The sequence below is a fragment of the Periophthalmus magnuspinnatus genome, chromosome 14, assembly GCF_009829125.3.
Source record: "Periophthalmus magnuspinnatus isolate fPerMag1 chromosome 14, fPerMag1.2.pri, whole genome shotgun sequence".
NCBI classification, from domain to species: domain Eukaryota; kingdom Metazoa; phylum Chordata; class Actinopteri; order Gobiiformes; family Gobiidae; genus Periophthalmus; species Periophthalmus magnuspinnatus.
The window spans coordinates 4,486,169-4,498,824 of NC_047139.1; the positions used below are offsets into that span (position 1 = coordinate 4,486,169).

Below are 12,656 nucleotides of genomic sequence, written 5' to 3' on the forward strand. Positions count from 1 at the left end.
AATAACGTTTCATCGGTTGGTTTCGTTCTATAATTCTGCACTTATTTTTAAAAATCTACGAAGGTTTGAACTTTTAGAGAGTTTAAACGAGAGAGAAATGTGAGAAAATGTTAACGCCTGTGTGAGAAAAGTGTATAAAGTGTGTGGTGAGGGGTTTTACAGACAAAAATATAGAGAATAATGTAAAAAATAAAGCTGATACTTCGCAGATTTCACCTGTTGCGGGTTATTTTTAGAACGAACTTTGAAAAAAATGTAGTTTGCAGCTGTAAAGTGAAATAAAAACAACTACAATCCACTCTTTAAAGCAGCAGTGTGTAACTTTCTGGAGGTGGCATGCCAGCTGTATGAAAGTTAAACAATCGACAGAAGCATTTAAAATATTATCAGTTAAATCCCTTCTGCATTACCTCGTCCAGAAAAGTTACATAATGCACCTTTATTTTATCGACTGAATCTCAAACGCTCAAATGTAAAAGTTGGCTCAGATAATTTCACCTGTTTTCTGTATTTTAGAACAAGTTTAATGCCGTACGGTGGAATACTTCTACTACAGCCAAAGCAACGACATTTCCATAGAGACAAGCAGGATTCAGCTCTAGTCCAGGCCAGATAAGTCGGGTTTGTGGAGATGCGAGCCGGCTCACTTTAAGGAGACATGTTTTATACGTTTTTGAGTGAAATAAACACAACCAAAGGGGAAAAAACAACAACATGCTTTTATGTTTGTCTGTTTTTTGGCTAAAAAGCTGCATACTGTTGCTTTAAAGGTACATAATGTAACTTTTCCAGTGTCTGTGTAAACCCTCAGTCGTCTTCATCTTTTGCTATAACTTTTCCAGTGTTTTTTTGTTTGTTTGTTTGTTTGTTTTTCCTATGGAGACGTTGCGTGGAATGTTTCACAGTGCGTTATTAACCGTATCTAATTTTGGACAGGATTTTTTTGTTTCTAGAAAATGCTTTGCTTCTCTACAATCATGAATAAAATAAAACACGGCCACCTTCTGACTTTCAGCGATAGAGCTCACAAAACTGCAACAGGGAACAAACTTTTTTCTTTTTTATTGAGGCAGTATAAGCACGTAAAAACAAATAATGCTGCTAACTATTTTTAAAAAGTACAGACGCAACGACACTGGTATCAAATATCAGTGCAGATACTGAAAAATATTGACTTTTATTCCTATGAAGCTGTTCGGTAGTGATCTGAAGGATAAATAAGTTACATAACACATCACTTTTGTCGTAAGTTAACTGCGTTTTAACAAAATAAGCGCCGTTTCCCGTCTCTACACTGGTGTTGAGTATCGGCAGACACTTAAAGTCAAAGATATCGGTATCAGACCTGAAAAAGTAGGAACAGTCCATCAGGGTTTTCCCAGGAGAACTCTCTTCGGGTCGTGTCTGCCATATTGCAAGACTGTTTTTCCACACGGAGACAGCAGAGGGAGATAACGGACGCTTCCAATACCACGAAAATACATATTTAACCATCACAGGGACTTGCAACTACGTTTAGTCGGGTAAAATATGACTTAGTTTTGCTTTAAATCCCGCACAAGCTCCGTATTTTCACGTAGTTGATCTAGTTTACCATCTCAAATACGACGCGCTGCCTTCTGTCGAGCCTCACCAGTCTGAGAAAACGACGCACAAGCCAATAAACGTCTGTGCCGCTGGTGTCTGCTCCAATCTGCTTCTTCATTATTTCACGCTTTCAAGAAACTCACTGCTCCAGGTCCACACTCTCCTTTCGACAGAGCAGCAGACCGGAGTGTGCTGCTGGACGGGAGCCCATCAGGGACATTTCTCACTGTCCTTCACGGGGCTTATGTCTGAAGCGGGACACCTTAGACTGTGTGTTTATTTCAGGACACAATGGGAGAAATATATGGGTTTAAACTCAAAAGAACTGACTGAATTCCAGCAAAAAGCATCAATCTATTATCAAATCTGGGAAGAGTATCACTTAGACCTGTCATGAATTTGTATTGCAGCAAAAAAAAACAAAAAAACTCCATCCCAGAAAGCATTTTTCCCGTAGAGCACAATGTAAACACAACCTGCTGGTGCTCGGCTCACGGGACACTTGCAGCTTTTGTGGATTTTGTTGGCGATTTTTGTCTATCTTCAGATCATAAACTTTTACCTTGGTTCAAAATCCTTCAGTTCTCTCAAAAACAGCTTTTTAAATGTTTAGCTTCAACTCGCTCTGCTCCGCTCTAGCTACCTCGCCGCTAAACCCGTGCCGCGCGCCATTGAGCTCGGCCCATTCATTTAAACGGGCAGCCGAGTCTTAACCGCGGGGCTTGGGTAGAAGTCATGCATCACGCCAAAAGAATCTGATGGATGTCCTCAAGGTTATTGGACTTGTGTTCTTTTGTTTTATATCCGTACACCTCCAAACACTTCTTTATCATAAGATGTGCGTCCACTGCATTTTTTGTCATCTGAAAATTTGGACGTCGCACGAAATCACTGGCTGTGCTGATTAGCAGAGGTGAGACATAATAAGAGGGGCAAGAACTGAACCAATCAGACACTGCTGGATTTGCACGAAATTGAAGATTTTGTTCATTTTTTGGCTAATATCTTTTATGCCGAAGTATTGAACATAGTTATAAACACTAAATGTCTGTGTAATCCCTCAGTCGTCCAGCTCTGAGTCATAGTAAAAGAAAAATTCAATTCTGTCAACTGGGCACAAGGTTTAGATGTTTCGCTGCTCGTCCAAGCCGCTTCTTCAGTTCTGGTCAGATTAGTGCTGGACAATGCTAACTCGCGCTACTAAAAGCTAACTACAATGACGCTGACACACCTGTTTGTTTACAGTTTCTCTTTGTTGGCTAGGTCTATTGAAGTACAGTAAGTATGAACTGTGCCTGAGTCATGTTTTGCGTAATCGTTCAAGCCTCTAATGAGCGCTATCACATTTATTAGCATACTGGCTATCATAGACAGGGGCAAACCACAGCCCGGGAGCCATACACGATCCTTTATTAATCTGTCCCACTGAATGTGACCAAATTATATTAAAATAGGTAAGTGTAAACTGTGTTCAATTTACCTTTCCCCTGTAATGCCACAGTTTCTCCAAAAGATGTCGCACTTCAGCTACATCAGCCTTGTTCACGTGTTACTCTTTTATTCTCTGTTGGCCTTTTTGCAAAAATGAGTTTATCAAAGAAAAGAAAAGTGGACAGTGAGCGCCGAGTGTTTAATACGGAGTGGACGACAAAATATTTTTTCACTGAAGTCCGATCAAAGTCTGTGCGTCTGATACGCCAAGAAACTGTCACGGTTTTCAAAGAGAACGATATCAGCCGTCACTTTGCCACGAAGCCGACTACGCTAGCAAGAAGTCAACGCGGGAACGGACGGCTACGGCTCAGAGGCTGGCAGACAGTTTACAGATTTATTTAATGCATTTGGAAAACAGTTTGTACAATGAGCCTTGAATATTCATCCTACATGTTACAGGCCAGATCTCTAATGTCATATAAACATATTTATCCTGGCCCGGTCCCTCTGTCAGATTTTAGAACTCACCGTGGCTCGTGTGTCAAAACGTTTGCCCACTCCTGGAATATCACTGCTGTTTTCTCGTTTAGGTTTAGGTCTGAGGATGAAATTATGAATAGGAGAAAGATAATGTCCAAGTCCCACATTACTGTTCAACAAAGGATTGTCTTTCCTAACAAAAATATCCTTTTTAACTCCCCTCTCAAACCATTTTTCTCTGGCTAAAAAAAGCGGTTATCGTCTTTGAGATGGACAGCAGACTGGCGTCCTGAGCTGCTCTCTCTTCACTCTAAAAACCGATTTGAGTTTTTCTTTTGCTTCATGTTAGTCAAGGCCATGTCGTTAGAGCAGACAGTAGCAGAGCAGAAATAACTAATGAAAGAACAGAACAGACTAAGTGTAAAACAGATATAGAGTTGTTTAACAAGCCTATGAGCAGCCGGTGGGAGTAGCGGCGTTAGACAGCCGTCTTTCTTCATTCAATATTGATCGTCTGCTTCACCGGAGCAGAGTCTCGCTCACACAAACAGCACACGCCAGACTCAGTGTTTTTATAGTGGCCTATGCATCCGTCACAAACGCTCCCACAGGCCCAGAGTGAACGCAAATATGATCAGGCAATGAACGTAAATGTAAAAATGATGACAGCGACAGTAGAGTTTAGATTGGTAAAAAGTATTCAACTGGTAGCATTTTTGTATGATTACAGTAAATTTCGGACTACAGAGCGCACCTGAGTATAAGCTACAGGTTTTCATATTGTAACATGAGATATTTACACAAAAAGATGGTACACAGAAGGTTGTTTTTTGTTTGTTTTAATTTTTAAACTGTGTCTAAATATCGGCAGAATGGCACCAACACGACAGTAACACGGGATGAACACACCTGCAGGTTTAGAAAATAAAACAGCACCAACACGGACCATCTGCTTTTATTTCCTCTGAAAACTTTTGTCGTCTTTTTACATCGACTAAATTCTTCCCGCTGCCGCCTCCAACGTCGCACCATCGATTAATTAACGCCAAACTTTCGTGCAATGGCTCCATTTCCTTCTTTGATGAACAGATCCATTGTCTTTATCTTAAAACCTGCATCATTTTCATTTCTTCGTGTGTTTTCCGTGATGAGGCTGTGAAATGATGCGCAAAATGACACTTCAAAATCAAAACGAGTGTATTCTTCAGCGTGTAATCTTGACCCACGTCTGTCTCACTTTTGCATTTACTGCTAGAGAGCGCCCCCCGGTGGACGTCAGACAATAAAAATCCATAAATTAGCCGCACTGGGAAAAAAGTCGAGGTAAATATTTAGCATTTTCAAGTCAATACATCGGCAATGCTGTGTATGTTTAGAAGCCGATGTTAAATTATTTCCAACAATCAATCAAAAGTGTTGATACTGAATGACACACAGTAAGTAAAAGTATTGATACTGAACAGTGAAAGTATTGATTCTATAGTACAGCTGCTTGTTCTTATAAATACAGTGGTTTAAAGTGTGTTCTGACAATCAGGTACCGCAGCTTTTAAACAGCAGTTGTCAAAAACATGAAGTGAAGTGGTTTTAGATTTCACCCGTGCATGTTTGAGCAATCTAGAGATCTCTCCTGGGCCTTATTCAAACCCTCCTTATGGTTAGCAGTACGATTCTGTCTCACAAGTCCTTATTCTCCATAAATATACAAAAACAGGATCCACTACAACTTCACAAACCTGACGCGACATGCAGTATTTTCATTAGAATGGAATGCGCTCTGAAGGGGGCGATGACTTAGCAGCGAGAGCAAGAGCGAGTGAAACTAACTAAACATGTTAATACGTCGTTTTGGGTGAATATGGCATTTTGACGTTATTAAAAAGTAACACGGTGACCTAAATATGTGTGTTAGCAATTAAAACCCCATAGAAGTGTAATACCTCATCTTTAAACGCACATAAACGTACACACAAAAAAACGCCCGGAGATAACCTTTATTTGTCTGACAATGGGAAAATTACAGAAGTATTTAGTAATAGCACCTCACCCGACCTTGTGCTGTCTCCATAACCATGAAAAACTTCCTCCGATACTTTGATTTGATTAAAAACTCGACGTTGTTTTGATCTAAATAGGCCAATACGTGACTAACGCCGTCTGGACCCTGTATTGAGACGTCCCTTTTATCTACACAGCTCCAGTGTTTTCTATCGTAGCTGTTACGTGTCACCATTCATAAAATACTGTGTACTCTCTGAGCCAGTTCTCGTACAGAGCGCTGAGCAGTGGCAGCACTAAACCACCGCACCTCCATTACAGCACAGTCCCATAAACACTGTTAATGTGCCGTACTTTAAAGCCCCGTGTCTTTCCTTATTGACTTTTCCAATATAAAGTGTACACAGACTTTAAGTTTAATGCAGTACTGCAAATGTAATTAAAACCTAATTGGACAAAAGCAGAGATTCGGCTGTGGGTCGATTCAGGCCTGTTCTGTCGAGGCAGGTGGAATAATTCTACTGTCGGTAAAACACTGTGGTGAATAGACTCCAAATGAAAAAGTGGAGCTACGTGTGACGACAATGGGTGTAGTTCTTAAAACATTAACGTAACTACAACAACAAGCAGAGATACTACGTTAAAGAAAACATGACGTTTTGAAGGATCTTACCCCAGCAGCAAAAAATGTTTAAAACGAAATTAAATCCACTCAAATGCACAATGTGGGTCTTTAAACTCCTGGTCTGCCACAAGCAACTGAACATAAACACATAAATATCAGGAGAGCACAGTGAGGCCCATGTGGGCACTGTACGGTTTATGTGGGTTCATGTACGTCCTGTATGGGTCGACCCACGTGGGATTTATATAAATCATACAGGCCCCACTGGTCTACAGTGTGTCTCATATGAGGCCCATACCTGCTGGTCCACATGTGGCCCACTATTGGCAAACACAAATGTTGCTCATTTTGGTTTGCCAAATGGGCCCCACTTTTTCTTTGCAGTTTTTATGCATTAACATTCTGATTAAGCCTGAACCAGCACAAGAGGCAGAGCAGGCGACACGAGTGAGAGCTTCATGCACAAAAAAACATCTGACATCTTAAGAACAACCTCCTGAGACCTGGTGTCCTCATATGTGGACAACACATTTGGGTCGTCTTTTTTTTTTTTTTTGTAAAGGCATACGTCTTCCTGCTCCTGTTATTACCACTTCAAATCAGCCACATTGTTCCAAGAGGCACAATTGTTTTTCTGGACAAATGTTGCTGTGTTCAGGCACTTAATAGTTTTGCAAATCAAATGTTCAGATGATTAAAACAGAACGGATGTCCTCATATGTGGACATCACTTTTCTCAGAAACTACATAATGCAAAAAGATAATTGTTTGTTTTTACTCATCAGGTCCAATCAGCCCAAATACTGAAGAGAATAAAGCCATGAAAGAGCTGGAGTCTCAGGAGAATGGGACAGGTAACATCTCAAAGGGGAAAAACACTCAGTTTGAACCATTTCTGGGTCTTGGTCGTTTCTCTCTGTGATTAGTTTGTAAATCAAATCAATTCTCACATTTGTTTCTGTCATATAAATAAAAAGTAAAAAAGCCAGTCTTTTGAACGGCTCTTTGAAATGAACAAATCCAAATGATTCTGATCCCATAAAAGAGCCAAAAATTCCATCACGACTCCCAACCCCAGCCCCTGTGAAGTCCACACTGCACAGACATCACACACACGAGGCCACATGCAATGACTGAGGTCTTTTATAATTATTTCTAACTTTTTATTTACCACACAAACCTTATAATAATAAAAACAACACATTTCACTACATAAATTGTGCGTTATTAAAGTGTGGGTGTGGGGAAAGCAATAATTGTTCAAAAACTTTAAGAAAAGACCTGCAACATTTGACCATAAATATATAAATATGTGTGTTGTTTGCTGTTTCTATCATATCTGTGTTTCACTTATGACATAAACGCACAATAAAACACATCACACATTAGAGTTGTTAATAAAAGTGGAGCTATAACATCGTGGCTCTGCTTTTAAAACGACGCTCCTGCTTCACCGGGACGACCGCGCGGTGCTAAAGTTTCAATTTTAATATTCAGAATTGGCAGTGCGTGTAAGTTGCTCGTCTTTGCCCTCGGAGCTGTGACTTTTTCCGGCAGGCTCTGCAGTTTGCTAACAAGTTTAATTTCTATGACAGAGTGCCCCCTTGTGGACAAACACCGGAACTAACATCTAAACATTGAACAGAAACCGGAAACATGAGGCAGTCTGGCGTCATAAAGGTGATTATGTACATATAAATGATATAAATACTGCAACAAAAAAAATATGTATATATATTACGCATGGTGTTCCGCAGGGCTCTGTTTTAGGACCCAAATTATTAACCTCCTGAGACCCGAGCTTTAATCAAATAAAATAATAAAAAAATAAGTAAATAAAATAAAATAAAAAATACAAAAAAATTATAATAAAAACAAATAAAAATAAAATAATTAAATAAAAATAATTAAATAAAAAAAAACAAAATAAATAAATATTCTAAACTCTTAGAAATATTCAAAATTGAACATGTTCTTGTTGCTGTTCTTCTAAAAATTTGCACTGTGGCCTAAACAATCCAAAATGTGTTGTCCACAGACGAGGACACCAGGTCTCAGTACATAAGTACATAAATGATGTCTGTGAGGAAATGGACAATCTGAGCCGTGTTTTGTTTTGCTGATGACTCCAGCCTCTAACGCTCAGCAAAGAATCTACCAAATGTTATACAAACAGTACAATCTAAATAAAACTAAATATATTATCTTTGGGAATAGAAAAAATTGACTGCCCAACTAATATTAAATTAAATGACATGGAAGTTGAACGAGTGACTGCGACCAAATTCTTAGGTATTTATATTGAAAAACTTAATTGGAAAGTGCACATTACTGATCTTCAGACAAAATTAGCTAAAACTGCTGCTATAATGAGTAAAATTAAATGTTTGCTGAGTCGGGTTTCACTTAAATTATTGCACAATCATCAAATTCTACCATATTTGAATTACCGTGTAGAAATCTGATGTAATACTTATAAATCTAACATAAAATCAATGTTTCTGCTCCAAAAGAAGGTCGTTAGAATAGTTCACTAAGCGGACGATCTCGCGCCAAGAAATCCTATTTTTGTTAAGTGAAAACTAGTAAAATTGTCTGATCTTGTTGATTTGAGCAGCAGTAATGATGTAAAAGGCAGATAATCATAATCTCCTCTTTGTTTATGGATGTTATTCAAACAGAAAGAGTCAATATCATCTTAGAAAAACAGGTTTATTAAAAAAAATTAAGACTAGAACCAATAAAAAATATAATTGTGTTGATGTTTGAGGGGTTAGTGTGTGGAGAAAAAAGCTCCTACACAATAGAAGTATTTAAAAAGAGGTACAGTATAAAACATTACTTTTTGATAATTACAGGACTCAGGAGTGATTTATATGAACTGTTGTGGTTTGTAGTTTTTCTTTTGTTACATATTGACTCATTTGTTGTAGAACTGATGCTGCTTTTCTTGAATTTCTTGTGCGTTATTATTAAATAGTGTTTATAAGTCATTTTTACTTCAGCCTAAACTCTTTCCATCATGATAGAAATGTTACGTACAACCTTAAACAAGTTAAATAACGTTTGATTTGAGGGTAATGACCGAATAAATACATTTTAAAAATGTGTTACGCTCATGTGCGATGATCATGATTATTAAAAAATGCCACGAACGATTAATTACACTCTTTTTTCTTATCGTGATTAGTGACATTTATCGTATATCGTCCCATCCCTCGCACAAAACTTACAAAATGTATTCACGACTAAGCTATAAACACGCTCTAAAACGCAGCTGATTCATGTGTTTAGCAGTTCATATTTCAGTCTTTTTACAATCTCAGTGTGTTTTAAGTGTGTCCTCTAAACTAAATAGACTAACGGATTGAAGAGCAACAAAAAAATTACGTTGCAAAGCTAAACTATTCATAAAATTTGCATATAAATATCATTAAGCAGGTTCTTACAAATGATTTTTGTCCTGTCGGCCTATTTGAGCTCAGATTTACTGCTCTTGACGTCAAATAAATCCACTGTGTCTGTTTTACTGTCTGATAATCAGGAAGTGCACTGTTCGCAAGATAGTTTTAGTTAATTTTACTGCCAAAAAACTCCGCTGTGGACTCTGAAAGTTGTGAAAAACGCTTATAAACTCATTGAAGTGGATAAATAAGATGCTCTGAATGCATAAAGTAAGTGAGGAATAACTTTGAACCACCGCAAACTGTTTAAAATGAAGTAGTTTTGCGTCTTTAGACAGATTCGTGCGACTACAGTGAAGGACGAGGATTCAGACGTTATGATCCCACGCACAGCCCATTAGTCCTGATCAAACCTGAGGCAACAAAACTGTAAAATGTGTCTAAAGTTTTATTAATGAGCCAAAAAAACACATTCACAAGACAAAAACGTGGACCTGTTCTGTAAGTGTCGCAGTTTATTACATCAAGAATCATTACAAACTATCCTCCTGCTAACACGGTGTCGCTAATTAGCTGCGCTGCTTTGAGCCTTTTCAACATAGTTCACTCCCCACTGTTGCCAGCAGGTAGCGCCAGATGCCAAATGCCTAATGTCTTTTTTGGGGTTTTTTTGGTGAAACTAAAAGCCAGGTGCAGAAAGAGAACACTTTGTCCCAAATATGAACAAACAAGTCATGAATCTTCACACTAAAATTAGAGATACTGAAACTTCAAACCTAATTTTTATACTATGGAAAGAGACAGAGAGATGAAAATAAAGATGCTGTTTTTAGCTTGTCGTTTCCAACAAAACGACATTTAAAGTCACCATGTAGTTCTGATATAGATCAAGATCATTCTAAAACTATTCAGGAAATTTTTCAGATTTTTTTTTTGTGATCATTTTTTAAATTTTTTTGTATGATAACAAAATCAAGATTCCCCCCATGCCCTAAAAAAAAAATAAAAAAATTTAATATAAAAAAATTTAATAAATAAAAATTAAATAAAAATAAAAGTAAAGACATAACAATAAAATATAGTAAAATAATAAAAATAAATAATAAATTAATTAATTAAAATACATTAAAATTAAATAAAAAAATAAAACAGAAATAAAATAAATAAAATAGAAATTAAATTAAATTAAATAAAAAAAAATAAAATAAAATAAAACAGAACAAAACAAAACAATCCCCAATGCCAAACTCATGGTGAAATCCTACCCCCCTCTCTGGGCCCCACATGAACAAAATTATTATTGTTTGTTTGTTTGTTTGTGCGCAGGCATGTTTCAGTATTGTATTGTTCAAATGAGGAGCCAATCAAATTTTAAAACATATTAGTATCTGGTTATTAACTTCTTTTTCTTTATTTGACTTCAGACCAATGCAAATCTCCCCAAACATGGACTTAATATGATTCAGGCCCACAACCTCAACCTCCTGCTGCTCCTCTCCAACGAACCACAGCTCACCTCAACCACGCCTCCAATTACCCAGAAGCCCTATTTATACGAGCCAACACCGTCTGTCTCCGCTGTCTTCACCCGTCCCTCCCGCCCTGTGTCTCTTGTTCAACTTACAGCCTGAAGACCTCAACATCTACAGAGGGTTTACACTGACGACGACACATTGGATGATCTAAAATGTACTTTTTGTAGTAAATTTCTAGTAAAATTATTCAAATCTACAGAAAATTTCCGTGTGTCTGGAGCTGATTTCACTGTCTCACTGTTTGAAAAGAAAAAGCTGCTTGAGCAAAAGCCGAGGATCTTAAATATATATCGAATAAAGCCAAAATAAAGCATAACACATAAAGTCAAAGCGAATACATGTCATGACTTACCTCAGGAGATCCATCTGACCCTTGCTCCTTGGTTTTTCTGGCCAGTCGCTTCTTCTTTTTGTGCAGCGGTTTGGACTCGAGAATCATCTCCTCCAACTCGAAGGTGGGATCACAGTTTAGTCTGCGCTTCTGTTGCAAAAAACATTTTAAAAACACACGTTAAATTAATGCTAACGTGAGATGTTTCTGCGTTAATTTCACCTCTTAAACACACACAACTGACTAAAATCCAGCTCTTTTTACTCGTCTTTAAGATTTATAAGTGTGTGAGATTGTGTGAGGGAGGGCATCAGGTGTAAAACTTACATATGTGAATAAAAGCACATAAAGAAGATGATTAAGTTCCTTTGTAATTCCACACATGAAATACAATGTTGTTAATTGGACAGCGGTAAAAAAAACAACGTTCCAACGACCTTTTAATGCCAGAATGTGTAGGTCATTTTAACAACTCAGTTTATTTTAAATGTCGGTTATAAAAATAAACGAGGTTAAACTTTATAAACGAACGACGAACTGACAAAATGACCATCGGCAAAAACGGCAATGAGTGAATTTAAAATATGGATCCTGTAGTTTGGAGGTATCTGAAGGTTGGGGGTTCGAATCCCGCTCTGGACATCTGGACATCATTTAGCATTTAATAAGTCAGTTGATAAAATATAAAAATAGAAAAAAAAGAAGAAAAAAGATAAAAATAAATAAATAAATAAATAAAAATAAAGGGAAAAAACATACAATTGAAACTAGTAAGATGTATTATGAACTTCTGTATTAAAAAATAAATAAAATCTAAAATAAAATAAAGATAATAGTTTTGTACTGATGGAAATTTAACACGTTCATGTTGTTGCTGTACAAAAAGTTCCAGTGTCGTGGATGTTTTTACACTGAAGGTCAAAGTTCACTCAATCGTTCATAATTAGATTTGTCGACTGTCGATCGACCATTGATTTCTGGAGTTTTCTGCCGATGGGTCTGTCTCCTTTTACCCCTCTACTCTCTCACTCTCTCTCTCTCAGCCCCTTTTTCTAACTCCCCGTCTCTCACTCCCACTCTCTCCCACTCCCCCTCTCTTTCACCCGCTCTCTCTCCATTTACCCCGTCTCTCTCACCCCCTTTCTATCACTCCCTCTTTCTCTCACTCTCTCTATCTCTCAGTCCCCCTCTCTCACCTCCCCCTTTCACTCCTTTCTCTCACTCCCCCTCTCCCCCCTCCCTCACCCCTTCTCGCACGTCCC

General features: G+C 37.8%; 1 protein-coding gene across 1 annotated transcript in view; it reads right to left on the bottom strand.

The window, feature by feature from the left end:
• stk32a (serine/threonine kinase 32A) overlaps positions 1–12,656 on the bottom strand; it is a 150,327-nt gene that overhangs the window by 3,645 nt on the left and 134,026 nt on the right. The window contains exon 10 of the mRNA XM_033978397.2: positions 11,416–11,544. Within this exon, the coding sequence (XP_033834288.1) occupies positions 11,416–11,544 (129 nt within the window). The remainder of the gene's footprint in view (positions 1–11,415; positions 11,545–12,656) is intronic.